Below are 22,626 nucleotides of genomic sequence, written 5' to 3' on the forward strand. Positions count from 1 at the left end.
CCCACCCATGCCTCTGCCAACATGGGCAGCTCTGTATTGTGCTGCCCAGGCAAGGGGTAGGGCGCAGTTTCCCAAGTGCTGCAGCTGATAAAGGGGAGGGTAGCTCCCTCATGTACCACAGGTGGTAGGGAAAGGGGGGCCTCCAGATCATCTTTAAACAGTGTCCTACACTGTATCTTGAGCTAAACTGGTGGCCCGCAAACCCCAGTCATCCTGTTCCTCCACACGGCACAGGGTCGGCATAGCCATGACCTGTTTTCCAAGGATGCTGGGAATGCAAACTTGGATCCTTTTGCCTGTACAGAAGATATTCTTACCCCTGAGCCAACTCTCCAGAACCTATGAGCAACTGTATTTTTGTCACACCAAATGGAGTCCAACAAATCAGCACTTTTTAAAAATTCAACAAGGATAGCTTTAAAAATTGCGAGACTAAAATAGCACTCTTTGGGGAAAGTGATACACTAACGTAAATATCGGTGTTCTGTGTACCCTTGTGCACTTTCCTTAAAGGATGATCACCCTCAAACAAACAAAAAAAACCCCTTAATTTTCTGCAACGGATAACTTAGAGAGTAGAGAGTTGCCTCAACAGGGCAAGTGTTTGCCATGCAAGCATGATGATTTGGGTTCAGATCAGCAGTTCCCATGTAAAATGTTGGGTATGTGGCAGCTGCCTGTAACCCCACTTCTGAGGGGGTAAAGACAGGAGGATCTCTGGGCTTACTGGCCAGTTAGTCGGACTGAACTACTGAGCTCCAGGTCAAGGAAGAGACACAGCCTTAAAAACAAAAAAAAAAACAAAACCAAAAACAAGGTAGAAAATGAGCAAGGCACCAGAAGTCAACCTCCAGCTGCCACACACTTGCACATGTGTGCCCTGCATGACACACACAGAAAAACATGCACACATACAAACAGCACATGCAACCAAAGACTAACTAATAATAAAAGGTGAAGTAAGAGTTAAAGCTAAATTGATAAGGCATATAAAGAGCTTTATTCCACATCTTCTGTTATATTACAAATATGTACAAGTGCAGTAATAAATTAAAAAGGAGCGAAAGAAGCCTGAGAAGAGTCCCTTTTCTCCGGCGTCTCCCGGAGTTCATCTGATCCAAGTGGCTCATCGGCTGCTGCTTCTGCTGCTTTGTTTCCCCAGCGGATCTCAGATGCACAGCAGGCAGCAGCGCGGTAATAACAGAATCCCTGAAGAGCATCGGTGACAATCAAGAAGTGTTGATGAACATTTGGACAATACTTTTAAAACTCTGCAAAAACTCTTTGAAGCTTTTTTCCTCCAGTTCCTCACATTCTTTGCAGCCATATTCTGTTATATTCTGCAAGCAAGAAGGAAGAATTAGATCGGCAAGCAGAATGCATTGCTTTGTTGGGGCTATTATACTATTTGAAACATATGGTGGGGTCTTCGGGCATGAAAACATTGTCAAACTAATATGAAGTTAAGAGCAGCTACGAGAAAGAATCAAGAGGTTTGATAGAGGTTGGTTTTACCAGTGTTGGGTTAAGAACTCTGCAAGTGCATAGGCCATGTATGTTAGACTGTGCTCTTCGTGCTTAAAGCCCATTCATGGATTATTTGTTTCTATCTTGAAGCCCATACTTCCCTGAATGCTCCATGGCCTCTGTAAGGTGTTTTTGCCTATCTCATCTTTCAATGGCCTTGAATGCCATGACCTTGAACCAGCCAGTCGGTCATTAAGTACAGTAGCAAGAGAGGAAGCATGTGTGATAAAGGAACTAGGGCTCTGGTTTGGGGAAGGGCTAGCCAATAGGCTGATATGTTACACAGAGCTTCAGGAATGAGTGCCGATGACCCTTAGGGAGCATCTCTAGGCAGACACAACTGGACATGCAATGATATGGAGATGCTTTTCTTCTTCTCCCAAATGCTGGGCTGCCTTTAGTGTCTGCTCAGATGTCACCTTCTCATTGATGTCAACTATTTGCATGTGCCACGCTTTCCCCTCGCCATCACCCTCCGTCCCCTTCTCTACACATCCCACACTCTGAAAATCATGTAATTGTCTATTAGTCAGCTTCAAGAGAGTACTTGCCTTTCTACTCCATATATATGTATATATATATATACATATATGTATATACAGAATATATGTACACATACACATATATTACAGACATTTAGCATTTTTATATTCCTATTCTCTAACCATTCCTAGGAAGGATACCCATATATTTTTGTTTCCCATCAGTAAGCACAAGGCCTAGTACAAATAGCTACCTGAATGTTATTGGTTGATTTGAACCACTTAGGCAAATGCCATTAACACAGCTTCGGGGACAGCTAGAACATTACAAGTGTACCAATCATGAATAAAGATTTTAGAGATCTTCTGAACCATGAAGACTGTGCCAGCAAAAATCAAAACTGGGTTTCATATCCATTAGGCTCTTAGAGATCAGATTCCCCAATATTCATCAGGCACACGCTGTAGGCCAGACGCCATCATATGCTTCTACCGCTCTGTACTTGGTCCTGTGAACTGTGTCAGAGGGGAAAGCAAAGATACTCACAGACACTGTAAGCTGAAATTCTGCACGGGTCTCCCAAGCATGCAGTCCTGTTCACTTTCCCAGGACATATGCCAAGCTGTCACCTTGGGAGCGGTACGAACATGCAGCCTAAAGCTCAACACCGATACTGTACTGAGTTATCATCTGACTTTCCCACCATTAAGAAATGGTAATAACATATCACAGGAGTAGTTTAACCACGAAGAGATTCACTTGGTAAGTATTCTGGGCCATGAACATCTGTAAGAACTGTATGTTCTGGGAATCGTAATCAAACATCCAAAAACCCCGAAAGCGCATATGCTCTGAAGCTGACTAATAGACAATTACATGATTTTCAGAGTGTGGGATGTGTAGAGAAGGGGACGGAGGGTGATGGCGAGGGGAAAGCGTAGCACATGCAAATGAGGTGACGTCTGAGCAGACACTAAAGGCAGCCCAGCATTTGGGAGGAGAAAAGCATCTCCATATCATTGCGTGTCCAGTTGTGTCTGCCTAGAGATGCTCCCTAAGGGTCATAGGCACTCATTCCTGAAGCTCTGTGTAACATATCAGCCTATTGGCTAGCCCTTCCCCACACCAGAGCCCTAGTTCCTTTATCACACATGCTTCCTCTCTTGCTACTGTACTTAATGACCGACTGGCTGGTTCACTTATTCGCTGAGTGACTAATTCACTTCCCTCTTTCCTTCATAACTGGGACTCCAGGCTTTAGCACAGTGTGCTGAAGTACTTACTAGATGAAATAATTTTACTGTGCATGTTCTGAGGACAGAGTGTCTTGGTTTTACCTTGTTTCACCCATTGGTTGTGCCATTCAAGCCACAGTTAATTCCGTGCACTTGAGGGCATTTTACAGCGCACCCCTCAGCCGACCACAGAAATCAGTAGTATTTGCTTCTCACGACCCTCCCTGCTCATGGCTGTCTTTCCAACATGACTCTCGGGCTAAAGCACACTGGCTGCCACTACTCAAAAATGCCTGCTTACCAAGGGAATCAACGAACTCAGGATTCTGGGCATGGCAGCTCTGACACCACTTCTGAAGGCCACTGCACTGGAATCAGATTCTTTCCTGTGGTCTCCATAGGAGAATCCGCTTATGCATAAATGCCTTATCCCAAAGCGATCCCAAACCATCAGATGCAGCTCACTATGGTGGGTGGATAGCTCACCTTGTTAGAAGACAGAGAGCTGTTTGCTAGTAACATCACGTTTTCTATTGTTCCATTCAGGTCCACGTTACTGTACTCATGTAAAATAACCCGTAACTCCAGCAGAAAGCAATTCATTGCAGTAATTTTGCAACTGGGCTAAAAATAAGAATTGCAAAGAGCCAGTTTGAAACAAACAAGCAAAATAACTTCCCCATTTTTGATTTTCACATTCATAAAACTTTAAAAAAAATCGATCTCATCTAGTTATCTTACAAAGAAACATAATAACCATACTACTTAGTTTTAACTGTCAACCTGACACCTAGAAGACAGTTTTAATGAGGTGTTATCTACAGGTTAACCTGTAGACATGTTCCTACAGGTTCATCTGCATTGTAAATTCATGGAGGAATACCCAAATGACTGTAGGTGACACCATTCCCTATGCAGGAGGTCCTGAGCGCTGCCACAGTAAAGAGACTTAGCTAACAGCAAGCAAACAAGTTCTCCTGCCTCTGTTCTTGTCTGTTAATTGGATGCTTTCAGTTCCTGACCTGATTTCCCATAATTACGAATGATAACTTGGAATTGTAAGCCAAATAAAGACTTGCTTCCCCAATTGTTTCTGTCTATGTACTAGTAAAGGATTTCATTTATGTAGGAAGCTACTTTTCTCCCACTTGGTTTTAAAATCAAAACTGAAATCAACAACAATGAAGAAGGGTGGCACTATTGTACGGAAGAAAACGGGCGTCAAAGGCCACCATTCCTCACTGAGCATGCCTCTTGCTCTCTGGGGATGACACAGCAGTCTAGGACTGACAGGGCATCTGTGGAAACATTGAGGGTCAGGTTGTGTGCTCACATTTGAAGGAGAGATAACTGCCAGTCATACCGTCCCTACAGTTCCCTGCAGAATGAATTCCAAGAAAGTCAAGGCGGATACAAATAAAACCAAAGCAAAGGCAGTACCCACTCATGGGCTGGCCAAACCATAAAGGGATTGTGAGCAACAGGAAAATATATTTCCTGTAACAGTTACTTTATAAAACCCTAAATGATAAGAATGAATGAATGAATGAATGAATGAATAAATAAATAGAAAGAAAGAAAAACATTTAATGGGATTCAACAGCGATTTATATTAGGGTGTGCCTGAATCTAAAGTATAGTCAGAAGAGTTCATTGAGGGCTATCTGATCAGACAAAAAAAAAAAGAAAAAGAAAAAGAAAAAAGCAGAGAAAACCAGAAAAATACACTAAAATCAGAAGAGGGGTCACCCATGTGTTTGGGGAATATCTAATTGTCTGAGTTCCAGGATTCACCTTCTCCTCAACACACCAAGAGCAGGGTGCACAAACCTTCCACCTCCGAGAAGTTGCACTTGACAGTTTTGGACACATAGTAGGCAGTTTGGTTTTGAATATACAATAGGCAGTTTGGTTTTAGTTCCAGTTTCACTTCTGTCTCTGTCACTGTGATAAAAATACTTTAATAAAGAAAAACTTCAGGTGGAAAGGATGTCTTTCCTGCTCACAAATCCAAGTTATGGTCTATCATCAGGAAGGCCAAGGCATGAGGAGCTTACGTGGTCAGATCCAGTTCTGAGCAGCAGAGATGCTGCAGATGTGCCTTTCTGGCCTTCTCTACCCTCAGTCCAGTGTCCAGCAGGTGAAGCGCTGTAGAAAATCCAACAGCCAGTAGCCTTTAAGAGGCCACGCCCAAATGGACTCAAAGGCTACTGGCTGTAGGATTTCCTATGGCAGTGAAGTGGTACTGCCTACATTAGGAGTGGATCTTCCCACAACAGTCAACAGATTAAGAAAAATAGCCCATAGACACACCCTCAGGCAAAACTCATTGATATTCTTATGAGGCTACTTTAAATGGTGACTCATTAACATTTTAAATTAAATTAACCTTCACATATTCCAAGCAGTGGCATTCAGATCTATCCCTTGGCTTTAGAAACAGTCTAGAGTGAAAGAAGGAACCACATGACAAATTGCCAACAACCATCATTATAATAAAGCTAGTTGTCATTTATAAATTCTAGTACATTATTTGAATTACGTTTTTATCACACAGAAAATAAAGAAAGGACTTCTTACAAGTGTAGAGATTCATGCAAAACACACAACATGGATACCCTCAAGCAAGCTGCAGTAGACGTTATTGAACTTGGTATAACATTCTACAGCACTAGGAATAATGGTATCGTGGAGACATTTAGATTGAATTATTTAACGTAATTCTAGCATCCAATCCTATGCTTATCTAACTGCATTACAGAAACCGGAGATTTTGTTTGACATTGATGGAGAGGTATTTTTTTTTTCCATTTTGATTTGGCACCATTACAAAAGTAGTATTTATGTAGCTCTTTGTCCTAAGTCCCACAAATTCAATGATCCCTTAGAAATGTCATGGGTCAAACCCTCTGAGAACCCACTGTAAGTTAGATTTTCGAATTGTAGCTATTTCAGTGGCTTTGTGGAAATATGGCTGAGAACTGGAGCACAGCAATTCTGAAAACCTAACTGTACTCACATGGAAGTCACTCTCCGTGTATAAAGTGGCATCGATACGGACAGACTGAAAGAGAAAGGGGGTAATATGAAAGATTAGGAAAGACAACAACGTCCCGTAAACAATAAATTTAGGCCCTTAACTTAATTTTGTATTTTGCAATAATTTTAAATTCTAGCAGTTGTAAGAGAACATATAGTAAGGCACTCTGACCCCTTCTCTGTGTTACCCTGCTGGTCTTTGCTTGGCCACAGCACAATTTTCCAATAAGGAATTCATATTTATGTAATGTTTATCCCTTCACCAGATTTTACCGGTTTTACCCTCTTGTGCAATCCTATACTTTTAGAATTTCTAGAATGCAAAAGAATTAGAATCATAAAGAATGTAACCTTATAAAACCGACTTTTTAAAAAATAGTGCTTTGGGAAACCGTGTTATAGGAAAAAAACCAGAAGAATGTCTTGAGCTCTCTTCTGCTCCTTTATCTGATGTGGGAGGTCCTTCTGTCTATGTGGTGCTTTTATTGGTTAATGAATAAAGGAACTGCTTTGGGCCTATAGCTGAGCTATAGAGGAACAGAGCTAGGTGGGCAAAACTAAACCGAATGCTAGGAGGAAGAAGGCAGAGTCAGAGAGACGCCATGGATCTGCCACTGAAGATAGACATTCTGAAATTTTGCTGGTAGGCCACGACCTCATGGTGATACACAAATTAATGGAGATGGGTTAAATTACTATGCAAGAGTTAGCGAATAAGAAGTTAGAGTTAGAAGTTAGCAGTGTTTTAATTAATACAGTTTCTGTGTGATTATTTTATGTCTAAGCTAGCCGGGCGGCTGGGACAAACAAGTGACTCCCTCCAACATTTTTGGATTCCAGTTCCATTTATTGGTAATATTCTTAAGATATTTGGTACATTTGTTATGCTTGATGAATGAACATTCGTACATAGCTACAATCTGGGTGTTTAATCCCCTGAACCTCTTGGTTCCACGGTTTAACTGGTGGAACTTCTGGCCAAAGGATCTAGGAGAGGACCACAGGGCCCTGAAATGTGACTTTTAAGGGCTTTCACCACTGCAATTTTCTTTCATTTCACTTTCTAGACAAAATGTGAGCAGCTTGCTTTGCCACTAGAAGCTGTCAGCCCCACCAGAGAGCTCCAAGTCATTGGCTTAAAGCCATCAGTCAAAATAAACCCTTTATGTTTTAAAATTAATTATCTCGGTGTATTTTGTTACAGTAGCGATACGCTGATCGCTACCACTGTGATAGAGAAAAGTTACAGGATACATATATAATGGACTTTGAAGATACAGTGGCAGGTATCCACCATTCTGATACCACACATTGGAGTTGTATTATGTTACAGGGAACCCATACTCTGCCTGCTTATCCTTCTTTCCTTCTTTATTTTATTTATTTATTTATTTATTTATTTATTTATTTATTTATGGTTTTTGGGGACAGGGTTTCTCTGTGTAGCTTTGGATCCTGTCCTGGAACTCGCTCTGTAGACCAGGCTGGTCTTGAACCACAAAGATCCGCCTGCCTCTGCCTCCTGAGTGTTGGGATTAAAGGCCCTTCTCTCCTTTCTAAACCCTGTGGCCCAGGCATCTTGTATTTGTTCTGTAATCTTGTCTTCTCCACAAGGACAAGCAGCTGGAATCCCACAGCAGGAAGCCTCCTTACTGGCCTTATTAAATTCAGTTCATTCACTGTATGGTGTTTGCTTCCTTGGCTTGGCCACCTACTTCTTTGTCACTGGATAAGACTTGACTCTACGGGTACACCAAAATGAAGCCCATGGTGAATAAAAGTGGTGAGCGATTTGTTTGGAGTCCTGGGGAAAAGCTGTCTTTCACTCACTAGCAAAGATAGTAGTCTGAGGTATTTGAGCACATATTTTACATGAAGTTGAAGAAGATGCCCTCCATTCTTCCTCTATTGAGATAGTTTGTCTTGAACTAGTTCTACAGAAGTTCACTGAAGCTGTTAGAATTTCATATGAGCATGACGGCTTAAATAAAGGCGTGTAATTTTCTCAAATTCTGCAGGCAATCAGTCTCAGAGGATGTGCCAGCAATGGTCTCCCAAGTCTTCTGTATCCTCATCAACGCTCACCTTGTCTTCTCTCAATCTTCTCAGGGTATCTTCCTCCTGTGGGTAATTGCATGCTTTTCCGTCTTCCTAAGGACATTGGCCAGATTGGATTCACATCATCCTAATGACCCTATTTTAACTTAAATGGCCCTTTAAAGATCCTGTATGAAAACACAATCACACTAAGGGGTGTGGACAATAATTAAGGAAGGGACATCCATTCAGTACAAGAGGTGCTGCATTAATCACGTCTTTTCTAAATCAATTGATATGATTTTCTTTTTAGGCTGCTGATGTGTCAGGTTGGATTGATTGGTTGATTAATCTTCAAATAATGAAAATACTTGCATATTTAGAATAAATTTCTTATATTGATGATATTCTTTTTATATTATACACTAATAGATCTGAATGGTCATATTTTAATTGAGGAATTTTATACTAAGGGTATGAGAGTCCCTTGTCTTGGATTCATATTATACATCAGGATAAGATCAGTCTCCCAAGCTGAGTGGGAGGGGCTTCCTTCCTCCCAGGCCCTGGAAGAGACTAGGAACATCATCAAATAGATGGTTACTTGGACCATTGATTTCATTATTGCTATGTTTGGGGAGTTTGTGTTTGGAGAACTGGCCAATTTTCTGTAGGTCATTGGTGCAGAATCTGAAGTTACAAGGTACTAAGGGAAATGATAATGAACTTGATTACCACAGATTGTGTGCCAAGAGCCACCAATCACCCATGGTACTGGCGCTGTGCTTCCTCTCTCTTATTATTAGATGTTTGTTAATCTGACTGATTTTTTCAGATTAATACCTTTTTGTTTCACTGATTTGCCCACCACTTTCCTGCTCTCAGTTTCATTCGTCTCTTCTCTGAGATCAACTCTCTTCCTCCCTCTACTTGTGTTGAATTTATTTTGTGACTCCTCTAACTTGGGGAGCTGTAACTTAGGGGGCTGCTTTGATCTTAGCACTTTCCCTCATTTCTAACACATTGATCTAACTTTTAAGTTTCCTCATCCTTACCAGCTCACATCTTAACAGACTGGACTTCATTTTACTCAGTTTTATGCATTTTTCCCTATATTTGAGAATCAGTCTTGAACCCCTGTGCTATTTAGAAATATATTATGTAACTTGTAAATTTGGGGAACTTCACCGGTGTATTTTTTTCATTTTTTTCACCTACATTTTGATTCTATTGTGTTTTAAACATACTTTCTGCATGATCAGTTTTGATGGTTTTCATGAACCTGACTGTGGTTGAGAACATATTTATTTAGTCTTGGTAACCATTCCATGGGAATTGTTGAAAGTTTGCTCTGATGCCATTGAGTAGAATGTTTCATGCATAAAGTAAATCCTATTAGTTTGCTTTCTCATGGTTTCTATCTTCTGCTTAAGAGTTTAGTTAGTTATCGGGCTGGAGACAGTGAAATCTACAACTGTAATCATAAATTTGTCTGTTTTTCCTTTGAGTTGTTAAATTTTTGTATTATGAATTTTGAGACTCTCTTGCTCAGTGCATATATATTAAGAATCAATGTTTCTTCTTCATGAATTTTCTTTTGTCATTAATGTTGCTCTTGGCATTAGCAGTTATATTTCTCATCATATTGGCTTTACTTGATACTAATATAAGACTCATAATGGTCCTGATTGTGACTTCCCTCTTCTTGGTATGATTAATGATTTTTCCTTGTAGCTGGGTATGATAGCTATTATTCTGGGAGATTCTTGTCCTACTTAAGTACTTTATTTGAATATGCAGTCAGTCACCTGTTGAGATGTTTTGCCTGCAGTCTGAATTGCTACTGTGAGCTATGATCCTAACCGCATCTTAGTGTTCAGGACCTCTGCAGACCTTCCATTGTAATCCTCACTTCTTCAGACTGGGTTCCCTGGCTTCTGTTGGTAGATTATGGAAAACACTGGCCCATGGGGACAACATATACCTTCCAGTACTGTCATTTAGAATGATATTCCTGACTTCCCTGACTAGATTCAGTAGAGCCTGCTCCTAGGACACTGTTGCCTCTAGGCAGGAGAAGACATCTACAATGCCCAGAAAAAGTATATCATTCTAGAGCTAATGAGACGTTGGGTCCCCTTCATGGAATCTGTTTTCCAGATAAGGAGAGAGCATTTCTGATTTGTGAGGAATGGAGCTCCTTGGTTACATTACTTAGAAATTGCATTGACTTTTGAATCCTTTAGTAGTTCCTTGAAAATTTTGTACACTCTTTTGAAATTTACTCTTCTTCTAACTCCCTCCATGTCCACACCCCTTCCCTATCCACCCAGCTTTGTGTCTTTGTCTTTTCTTTCCTTTTTCCTCTACCCTTGAAGTGCCGCCCATATACTGTTGCTAGACGTGAGACCCTGCTAGACGTGAGACTCGTTCTCCTGCTCTCAGCGACTACTAATTGCTAGTATTTCCTCAGCTTGGAGTGAACTTCATGTCAACCTCTACACTGCTGGCCTGGATTTTATTTGGCTTGCGATTGTGTGGGTCTTGAGGATTTTATCATAACTGCTATCAGTTCATATGGACATCTGCCCTGTTGTGTTTGAACAACATTGTTTCCTTGTAGTCATTTCCTGCCTCAGACTCTTACAATTTTTCCCAATAAATCTTCCAAAAAGAATCCCATGGAGAAGAGGGTGCATCATATAGATGTTGCATTTAGGGCTGAGCATTCTGTTGTCTCTCACTCTCTATCCCTTGACCAGTTGTGGATCTCTGTGGTAATCACCATTTACCACAAAGAAGCTTCTCTGATAGGGGTTGGGGAAGGCGCTACTCTATGGGTTTAATGATAAGTCATTAGGAGTCATTTTCATGCTATACAATTAGCAGAATGATAGTAACAAGTTTTTCACCAGAGCCTAGGGCCTGTCTAGCTACAGACTCTTAACTCTGATAAATGTATAAGTTTTCACAATAATTCAAACTTGAAAGAAATGCCTTAGGAGGTTTTGCAAAGTTCATGTGTTTCTTCACAAGTATTATTATTTCAAATAGTATTATTATTATTTCAAATGGTATTATTTCATGGTAGCTTATAGAAAAACATAAGAGACACATACTTACATACTTTATAGCTGTCATATGTTCTGGGGGAAAATGATATCAATTATCTTCCCCAGCACTGACCCCTACATACCACAATAGCAACCAGCCATGCAAGATATGGCTGTGGCAACACTATTTTGAATAACTAACAGATTTTTAAGAAACCTCATTCCTGGAACTAAAATCCTGATCAAAAGCCCATTGCTGGTAGGGAAGAACCTGCTACTAATATTTTCTTAATAGCCATGCTGTCAAATTACCTTCTATATATCTATGGTTGTATTCACAGGTCTGGTATCCTACCAGCCTTGGCCACAGAGACTTCTTTTATTTTTCAGTGGGAAGCAATCAGTGCTGAGGCATAATTAGTCAAAATGCTACCAAGAAGAAATTGATTACTCTGCACTAAATTAGGATACCTTCATCAGCCACACTCCCTGACCTACCAAGGCTCAGAGGATGCTGATGAAGAGGAGGCAGAGAAATCTGAAAGCCAGAGGGTGAAGAGGAGTGCAGTGAAGCACTGTCTTCTGGATGTGATGTGGCTGCCACATGCATGAACTCAGAGCTCGTTGTTCCCTGCACAAGATCTAGTCTGCCAAGATGAGCGTGGAGACAAGGATGCACTCTCCTGGCTCTGCTCCCATGGGACCTGTTGGTACTTAGTAGCTACTGGGGGAGAGAGAATTATTCTCTTTTGATGGCATTTCCACTCTTATTTTCCTGTGTTCCTGTGGATGGCCACGTAGCCATGTACATACGGCAACACTAATTGGACTTAATGGGTCATCAAAAATTAAGAAAAAATATACAACGAAAGGCATGAACACAGTGGGGAGATAGAAGAGAGGAACTTAAGAGGAGCAAAATGGGAAGTAGAACTGATTATATTTTACTATATTCATGTATGAAATTTTTAGTATAAAAATTACTGAACAAATAAGATATATCAAATATAAACTTTAAACAAAAAGAAAAGAAAAATGAAAAATGAATACTCACTTTAATAAGAGATTCAATATATTCTAGATCACTTAGTACATCCCTCCAGTTGGCCTCTGTTTTGGGGAGACCTACACTGACACAGCTGGAAGAGAACACAGAGACAGGCATTTGAGAGAGGATGCTGTTGTCTGACTGAGTATATAAGCAAGAGAATGGCCAAGTTCATTTATATTCCCGCTAAGGGGAAAAGCCAAGCTTTTGCTGTCTCTGCACTCAACCACTCAGTGGGTGAATAGAAACATCAAATACACAGTACAACTATGATACTCTGAGCTAATTCGAGGAGGACCGTCCAACCTTGAGGATTAAAGAAAGGCTAATTGGATCATTTGTAAGTAACCATATGCAGCTGGTCACAATGAAACTGGAAGAGCACCGGATGTGTGGAATGCTCAATAAATGGTCTTGAAGTAAAAGTTCCATGAGAGTTTGGGGGCAAGTAAGTGTAAAACCTTAAGCACTAATCTTTTCCACGTGGCAACTGTGAGAGGAAGTGTCCCTTACAGCATGTTAACTATGCCTCTTTCACCATGCTCACACTACTGCTAGGACTATTTCAGAGTCACTGAAGACTTAACTAAATATAAGGTGGATGCCCACAAATTTATTCCCTTTGGTTAAAACTGAAATTTAATATCCAGAATAAAAGACACATTGATGAGGTGACAGCGAAGTGATTCATAAAGCCTCAGAAACACAGTTATTCTCTAAAGGATCATGAACAAAGCATGTCAGCCAACGACAATCTGTTTAATGGGAACAATTCACATGCATGCTATCAGTAAATGGGATCCTCATAGCAAGAAGCTTGATTGCCTTGAGGGATAGCATATACACATGGAATACTAGCAAGGTGCAGAAATCCTCAGTTAGTTAAGTTCCCTAAGCATCTCCACAGTCGCCGGCACATCCAGCCCTGGAGAGTGAAGACCTTCACACTAGCAAACCGAACGCAGTGACGTTCCAACAGGAAGAAATTCAAGGACAAATGAGCATGCTGTTGACATGGGAACAGTTACAATTAAAGAGGAAATTACCCCAAAATGAAGACATGAATGCCAGCCTCAGTTAGGAAATGACTGTTTAGCAGGAAACACAAGTAGCACGAGATGGATGTATTCCTCATATATGGTTTCTGGAAAACATAATTGCAGGTGATATGGTGAAATATCTCTAGTTACAAACATGTAAGACTGCATTTTGTTGTATTTTGGGTGCGCAAGTTTAGCGTTGCCTTTTCGCAATCGACAATGTTTATCAGAAACAGTGAAAGTTCAGTGAATCTTCCGCTTCACTCCAGGCTCTCCAGCACATATTTCTCCAGCTGAAGGTCAATGGTCAACCGACATTCTTAGCAATTGACACACACACATCCTTAGGACCAGTCAGTGCTCCTGTCATCACTGAGTTCCTCTCGCTGTCTCTCCTTTCAATAGACCACATAGGACATGCAGCCCAGATTAGGAATGGGAACCAATAGCAAGCAACTAATGGTACATTAAGTTCATGCAAGCAAATGGAAATCAAAACATATTATTATCACATGGAGAAAAACTGGATAGAAATGAAACTAGTAAAGGTATTTGGGCCAGATAGTGCAAGCCACCAATCCTGGCACTAGAGAGAGAGGAAATGAAATCCTCTGAGGTCGAGCCCGGCCTATGTGGTGAATTCCAGGCTACCCAGGGCTACGGAGTGATGAGACCCTGTCTCAAGAAGTGTATCCTTTCCCATTCTAACAGCCATGACAGAAAAGCTCTTCCTGGTTAATTAGAAACTTGTTTGTCTGAGACAGACCCAGAATTGATTCTTTGACCTGACTCTTTAGTATTTTCAAAGCTTTTTATAGTTACAGAGAATAATGTCAGCCAATAGCTCAGCCACCAGAAGACTGTGTTCTATTTAGTCTCTGCTGAAAAGATGCATAACACCAGACCTTGCCCTCAGAGACATAATTTATGTAGTAAATAGACATTTAGAGAGCAAGAGAGCCTGAGCTAAGTAAAATAATGCATTACCAATGGCATGGAGAGAACGGGTAGATTGTTAGTCTTGTTCAAAAATAAAGACAAAGCATGGAAAAACATATGTCTGTCCGAGCCAGAGATGTTTAGAGAATAATCATACCATTTATTATAAAATCCAGCTGAGATGAAGGTGACCTTTTAAGAAATAAGCTATTTTCGTCTGCTTTTTCCTTACCAAAATTTTCATTACTTAATGCCCAGGTAATTGCTTCAGTGGTGAAGAGCTGGCTATGGCGATGGGCTTCCAGCTGCCATCCATGCAGAACGCCTCCTGGAACACAACCAGGGTAGAGGATGACAATCAAAACACATGCAGGCAACTCAGGGGCGGACAGGGAAGGACCTGGTGTTTGCGGAGCATCCGCTTCCCAAAGGGTACCCTACGTGCTCCTTAACGCGTGCATCACATTGAACAGTCCTGAGAGCATTTGGGAAACCTGATGTGGCCTCATGGCTGCCCAAACTAGAGACCAGGTTTGTTGAATCCAAAGACCCAAGCCTTGTCTTTCCTCACTGTGTCTCAGATCTAAAAGATTTCAGGGCCATAGCAACTGGAGTTAGAGACATCAAAATATGTAGACTCAAATAGCCACCAGGTGATGATCTAGTTTACAGTAACAGCTACATCTGCAGGCTTCAAATAGATCTTAGGTCTGCTCTTCAAAATAATTAATTGGAACACCATCTACAAATTTCCTAAATAACAAAATTATGTTTATTTACTAAATCTAAGTAGGGGAACATGTGATGGTAAAATATCCCCGTTGAACTCCATTTCATTAAAATATTCAAACTCAAAATACGTCAAATACAGTGTTCCTAGACTTAAAATTGATACATATTAATTGAACTTGTCAATAAAAATGTTAATATCTTTTGTTAATATAATTTATCACAATTATCTTAATTTTTATACTTTTAAGATGCTTCCCAATTTGTAAATATTTGCTGTAAGTTATGCACAGATTATTAGCCTTATTTTTATATTGTGTGTGTGCCTATGTGTGTCTGTGCATATCTGTGTGCGTGTGACTATGTCTGTGTGTGTGTCTACATGTGTATCTGTGTGTGTTTCTATGTATTTCTGTGTGTGTGTCTCTGTATGTGTGCATTTGTGTGTGTGTGTGTGTGTCTATGTGTGCACTATGCACATGCCATAGTGCATGTTTGAAAGTCATGGAACAAATTGTAGGGTTCCCTGTCTCCTTCCACCACTTGGGTTTCTGTGCTCAAACTTAGGTCATCAGGCTTGTCAGCAAGTAGCGTCGCCTACAGAGCCATCTTGTCATCCTGTATAATGTATCATTCTTAAAGGGGAAAAAACCCTAATATTTATTGGGATATAAAACAAGATACTATAGGTGTGTGGGCAATGCCATGTTTCTGTGCAGTCTTGACCCAGTGCCCCATGTGGCTCTGGCATTAGCCTTCCCTTCTAACGATAGTTGATATATTAAGCTTGCGTATGCAAGGACCAGAAAGGCTGAGCCTTGTTTACGCCTATGGCTGATGTTTGCACTCAAAACCTAAGTCACCTGACCCACATGGAAAGCTTAAGCAGGGTAGACCCCAGAGGCAGCTGGGTCTCCCCAGTCAGCCTCTGTCAACCCTTGTCTTTACTTTCTGACTTATACCTCAATAGTGCTTAATTAACTTTTCCTCGCATCTCCGGCTGTTCTTTATCTGGGAAAGTGTTCTGACTGTAGTCTTTTTGCTAAGGACTGCACCTTTCCCATTCACCAGTAACAGAAGATTATTATAACATGTCTGTTTGATCCAGGCATGGTAACCTGCAAGTGACAGACAACCTGGAACAGAGAGCTTGATTTGAAACTGTGCGTGACAAGTAAGTGGCTATTGGAAGAGCAGATCAGAGAGGAGTGAGGAGCTGGTATGTGCTAAGGGCTGTGAAATAATACACATGGGCTGTTTTCTTTCTATATTGCAAGTCTTATAGCAAAGTGTTATTCTGATCCTAGCTTGAAAATTCTATAAGATGTTGGCTTATTGCTGACATCCGAAATAGTGTGACCTTGGGGAAGGCACCTGAGTGAAGACACGTGCACCCGAGCACTGTGTTCACAGAGCAGTGAGTCATTTTCCTAACAGCGCAACAGAGGGCGATACAGTGGGTGTGCTGTAACTGCTGTACAAATCAGAATCATTTTCCACCAAGGGCCAGGCAAGAAGTAGCTCCTACTAAAGTTTTATTCTTTCTCTCCTAATTACATCAATATCCACTACAGCTTGGAAGTAGGAGCAGATGATGAATGGGGTTGGCTGCAACCCAACTCAGCTTCATTACCAAAATAGGTGGCTGATGCCTTTGACTCACCAAACATCCCTTGATGAACAAATATTTGGCTTGCTGGCAATGCCTGTCTCCTGCTGATCCCTTATTCCATCCTCATTTAAACACAGCTAAGAAAGTCGTGTCTTTGGCTGTCTTGCTGCACCTTACACCGGCAGTCTAGCAGTAACTGCTGTCTAGTTGCCCTTGGGAGGATTAGTGGGATTCTATAGGAAACCAACCCAGTTCCTATTAGAGTAAGTTCTTATGAAAAAGCCAGTCTGGCTTACGGTTTCACCATATGCCCTCTCCTTCTTGTGTGCACCTTCACCACGGTGAAGCCACATACAACCCAAGTGGCACCATCACCAAGGCCAAACTCATGAGGCCACTTGGTTTCGCACTTCCAGCTTTAGAACAGTGAGTCAAATATACCTCTTTCCTTTAGAGGTGTCCAGCCTTAGGGATGTTGCGATAGCAACAGTAAATAGACTGGCACACGTGACTCTAAACCTTACAGTCCATCATAAAACATCAAAAATAAGTGACTAGTTAAGATTTTTCATGCTTTTAAAATATCACTTCACATAAAGAGAGATGGACATATACACATATATTAATGAAAGCAGTTAAGGCTCTTGGAAATGATAAAAATGAGATCAGCTGCTCTGTTAAGAAAACTATTCCAAGGATAAACATTACCCATGTAAGACTAAAGTGCCCGGTAACAAGCATAAGGTTTGAGCCCGCACACTTATAAGCACTATTTAATAGACAACAACTAAACAAAAATTAACTTTAAATTGATATAAAATAAATACAAAACACTTGAGATAGTTTGTCATTTACAATAGACAGCACACACAGGAGGCATATGATAAGTAGACTTGTCTAGGTTTATTTTATTTTTTGATATTTAACAGAAATGTTTTCAAAAGCTACTTTCATAAGTGTTCTTGAAAAATTCCAGCTAAACCCATTCTGTGGGCAGACATTCTGGGCAGCTTCTTTAGAAAAACATAACAACAAAACTTAACCAACTGTCCAGAAACAGTCATTAGGATACCTCACTCCAGAGATACCCTAAAAGCACTTTATTCAAACCCTCACAAAGGAAGAAGAAATTCTGCCAAGGCATTCCACATGGGAAGAAAGATGGAAATTATTGCACAGGACTAAAAATTACAATATATCACCTAAAAGGAGTTCCAGAAGGAAACAAAAAGAATGGAAAAGATGAAGAAACAAAACAACCCAAATAGGAAATTTCAAGGAAGTAAAGAAAAACTCAAGCATTCACACTGAAGGAAGATAAAGGGGGTAAATAAACACTAATCAATTTAAAGGATATGCGTGTTCACAGCCAGTTGCTTAAAGGCAAGCAGCAGAGAGACCTGATGATGCTGTACAAAGACCAAGAAATTCAGCTTCAACATCAGCATCCTACCTTTAACCAGTACTCATTGGGGAGAAGGCGAGCAAATCACTCTCATGTCAGACCTTAGAAAACGTAAGAACTGGGGTTGGGGAGATGGTGCAGAGGTTAAGTGTACTTAGATTGTGCTGTGGGACAATAGTCTGTATCCTGTCAATTATATTTTAAATAAACGCTGATTGGTCAGTAGCCAGGCAGGAAGTATAGGCGGGGTGACCAGGCAGAAAGTGGATGTGGGGCAATATGAGAACAGAATTCTGCGGTTGTGACCCAGCCACAGAAGAAGTAAGATGTGACTGCCTCGCTGAATAAGGTTGAACATAAACTGAACATGGCTAGCATAGAGAAGAATAATGGGCTAATATAAGTTATGAGTTAATAAGTCTGAGCTAATGGGATGATCAGTTTATAATGTAGACCTCTGTGTGATTTTGGGGGGGGGGGACTTAACAATTGAGGGAATCGGGCAGGAAAGAAACCTCTGACAATAAGATTGTCAGCATACTTATGCAGAATTTTGGTAATTATATACACTCATAAAACCATCACAGCCACTATGACAGACACCATATTTATAAAGACAAAAAACATTCCTCACACGCTCCATCCTTAGCTCTGATGGGAGTCCCTACGGACTTATCCATGAACACTTACTACAACAACAGGAAGCAAAGGGCATGGATGGTTGCCATGGGAGACAAAGTGTGAAGAAAGGAAGGCATAAGTTCAGCATTTTCATTTAGAGTATTTCAAGCTCATGTTCATGATGATCAATTAAAAGAATCAAGAGAAAGCGTAACTGTTGGGGGGGGGATCCAGATAACACGTAACTTCCAAAACTTATTAAAAAGCAAAATGATGCAAAGACAATTTAAATACTCTTACAGAAAATGATGATCACAGTAGACAGTAAGAAACCCCCCCCTCTCTCTTTCTCTCTCTCTCGCTCGCTCGCTCTCTCTCTCTTATACACACACACAAATGGGGAAAGGGGACAGTAACATATATTCATGGAAAGTGCTAACACTGAGACCACACGTGCCAGTAACGTTCAGTACATGTGAAAATGCAATAAGCAGTAATTTGCTTGAAAAACAAATGTTACGATTAGTGTGGAAAATAGAGAGGCGGACAAATTCCAAACTAAATATAGATGAACAGAACAGACAGGAACATTCTAAACATATGCAGCTGGCACAGCGGCTCTACCACAGAAACCAATTCAGGTGACGTGGAGTAGGATATAAACCCATGCGAAGACAGAGCAAGTACGATTGTGTTCACAGGAAACAGAATAGCCCCGATTACATACTGAAAGATAGTGGGGGAAAAGTATGTTAGGAAATGTTCATGTCCTCCAGAAAGTTAAATATAAAGATCAGTAGGACAAGTTGTGGCACGTCGGTAAAACTGCCCGTTTCCATCCTGCCAACACTTGGCCTACTGATTTCAAGGGACCAATAAAGGTTTATCAAGCAGAACATAAACTTCCCAACTGATTGCCCATTGGCTCCCTCACTTCACTGCCTAGAGACAAGTTTAAAATAAACTTTTTGTTCTCTCTCTCTCTCTCTCTCTCTCTCTCTCTCTCTCTCTCTCTCTCTCTCTCTGTGTGTGTGTGTGTGTGTGTGTGTGTTCTCTCTCTCTCTCTCTCTCTCTCTCTCTCTCTCTCTCTGTGTGTGTGTGTGTGTGTGTGTGTGTGTGGTGTGTGTGAGACACACAGACAGAGAAACTTCTGTGTTTTTGAAATAACAAATTTCAAAGCATAGTAAACACAAACAACATTAATATTGCTGATGTGGGCCTCAGACCTGAAAGTCTTGATTCCAGGCACAAAATACAGTCTCAACAATTAGAAAATCCTCAAATAACATCTGAGAAATTATGATTGTGAGTCAATAAAATTGAGCTAATGATTCCAGCAATATCAGATTACAAATCAATAATAAATCAATAGCAAGTAAAATGACATAAATACTGTTATAGCTACAAAATGATTATTTAGCTATCTTGGTGTGAAAAATAAGTTAATATGGACATTTTATTTAATTGAATGTTTGTGAAAGCATACATTTTATTTATTTACTTGTTTATGTATTTATTTTTATTACACATTTATTATAAGGAGTTAAAAATCCAATGAACACATGAAAAAATAAAGTATTAGCCAGGCGGTGGTGGCGCATGCCTTTAATCCCAGCACTCGGGAGGCAGAGGCAGGAGGATCTCTGTGAGTTCGAGACCAGCCTGGTCTACAAGAGCTAGTTCCAGGACAGGCTCTAAAGCCACAGAGAAACCCTGTCTCGAAAAACCAAAAAAAAGAAAAAAAGAAAAAAAAAAAGAAAAAAGAAAGTATTAATACGATACCAGCAAGTCATGACATAGGAAAAGTGATTAAAGAAAAGGCTCTTTGAATGCAAGTGTGTTGAAAACTAAAATAAAAATTCAAGAATACACAAATTAAGAATAAAAAGGGCAAGTATGAAATATTTGAATAAATTATACATACCTGAAAATCAGTCTGAGCACTGGTATTGTAAGTAAATACAAAGCAGCCTCCCAAGAAAGTGAAGTAAATTTGATTATATTAACATCCTCAGAATACACTAAAACCTAGATAAAATTCATGAACTAGGAAGTCTCTGACATCTTAACACAGTTTTTCCAAAAAGTCAAGAAATCTATGTATTGTAAGATTACCCTAATTCTGGGGCATCAAAATCCAAAGCAAATTATTAGCTATTATATGAAAATAGATGTGAATCTCCAAAACATTTCTCGATAACCAATTTCACCCAGAAGTCGAGTGAACAATGAAAATGGGCTAAATAGATTTTTTTAAAATATTTTTATGGTTTATTTAACTTTATTTTATGTGCATTGCTGTGAATGTGTCAGATCCCCTGCAACTGGATCTTCAGACAGTTGTGAGCTGCCATGTGGGTGCTGGGAATTGAACCCGGGTCTTCTGGAAGAGCAGTCAGTGCTCTTAACCACTGAGCCATATCTCCAGCCCTGCTAAATAGATTTTTATCCCTGAGTATTCGAGACATCTCATGCCATCAGCTGTATTTATAAACCAAAGGAGAAAAAGCATTTATTTGGCTTTGTAGGTAAAGAAAATACTTGATAATTAACATGAATTCTTAAAAATGGCAGTCAAAATATGCTCTGAAGACGGCAGCTAGGACACAAAAGAACAGGTTCCAGCGGACGTGAATAGGTCTTGGAAGCTTAAGGGATGGGGGACTGAAAACATAGTACAATGGCCTAAAACCATGAGTCCCAAAAAGACGAAGCCAGGGAGACACTGCGAGGAAAAGGCCAGAGAGCACAGGGAAGAACAACAGCGCAGGGACTCCATTGCTTTGCCCTGTCGGTCCCAGCTAACACCGGACTGCGAGCAATTACCGCATTCCTATGCCCGCTGAGTCCCTCCTCTCCTGAATGCAAGCAGCATTTTGTACTTTGGTCTGGACGTTTCTCAAACAGGGTCGCATATTCTAAATGACCTACACCGTCATTCCCAGAAAAGCTATTATTAAGGAGATTTGTTTGTGCTTTTTACAAAATGGATGGCTTTTTGTGTCTTCGGAGCACACTTTTGCACATGCAGTACAATGGACCTGGCTCCAGGACCTTCGGTGGGGGAGAAGGGGAAATAACAAAAACACACGCTGAAGCTGAGAGGGCCCTTGAGCACTCTTCCGCTTTAGGAGACAGGATCAAACATTTGGTGAGCATCCATCCTCTTCCCTCTCTTGCCCTCAAGGTGCACTGGAGGAAAGTGGGCCCTGAAAAGTGTGTCTTCTTGGGGAAGCGAGAAGAGGAATCTTCAGGGGTTATCGTATTGAGATTTAGCAACCCTTAGACCCAGCAATTGCAATAAAGTGGTCTTTATTCCTAGGGAAAACAGTCACACAGCTACGTTCATGAATGGAGGAAATGGGCACTCTTATCACAAGACGATCGGATTCTAATATAATAATGAAGCATTAAATAAAAATTTGCTTGGGTAAGACACATTTAAAACTCCCTTTTAGCAAAAGTTAGGGCAGAGGGTTGAAGGAAGTAGATGCAGAATTACTCCTGGGCCAAAGTCCTTATGCTAAAAGAAGACATTTACAATCAGTCCTGAGAATGACTTAGAAACAACCTGTCAGTGAAAGAGCACAATAAAGAGTGTGCATATGTACTTTAGAGAGAGGCAGATTCGCCACAGCATCCTGGAGTGCATGCAGTATGTATACTTCAGAGAGAGGCAGATTCGCCACAGCATCCTGGAGTGCATGCAGTATGTATACTTCAGAGAGAGGCAGATTCGCCACAGCATCCTGGAGTGCATGCAGTATGTGTACTTCAGGCAGAGGTAGAGTCGCCACAGCATCCTGGAGGGCATGCGTACTTCAGAGTTAGGCAGATTCGCCACAGCATCCTGGAGGG

General features: G+C 40.7%; 1 protein-coding gene across 6 annotated transcripts in view; it reads right to left on the minus strand.

The window, feature by feature from the left end:
- Nucleotides 1-1,066: 1,066 nt before the first annotated feature.
- Nucleotides 1,067-22,626, minus strand: part of Il15 (interleukin 15) — a 77,885-nt gene continuing 56,325 nt past the window's right edge. For 4 of the 6 annotated variants that reach the window (XM_038313025.1, XM_038313020.1, XM_038313024.1 and 1 more), the window contains 6 exons: nucleotides 14,634-14,729; nucleotides 13,469-13,566; nucleotides 12,429-12,513; nucleotides 6,265-6,309; nucleotides 3,732-3,869; nucleotides 1,067-1,340 (listed from right to left, as the gene is read on the minus strand). In XM_038313025.1, the coding sequence (XP_038168953.1) occupies nucleotides 1,230-1,340; nucleotides 3,732-3,869; nucleotides 6,265-6,309; nucleotides 12,429-12,513; nucleotides 13,469-13,566; nucleotides 14,634-14,645 (489 nt within the window). In that variant the 5' untranslated portion in view covers nucleotides 14,646-14,729 and the 3' untranslated portion in view covers nucleotides 1,067-1,229. Of the gene's footprint in view, nucleotides 1,341-3,731; nucleotides 3,870-6,264; nucleotides 6,310-12,428; nucleotides 12,514-13,468; nucleotides 13,567-13,726; nucleotides 13,858-14,633; nucleotides 14,730-22,626 lie in introns of those variants that run through there. The other 2 variants (XR_005283357.1, XM_038313016.1) reach the window with 1 other exon arrangement.

This window comes from Arvicola amphibius, chromosome 15, assembly GCF_903992535.2.
Source record: "Arvicola amphibius chromosome 15, mArvAmp1.2, whole genome shotgun sequence".
NCBI classification, from domain to species: Eukaryota; Metazoa; Chordata; class Mammalia; order Rodentia; family Cricetidae; genus Arvicola; species Arvicola amphibius.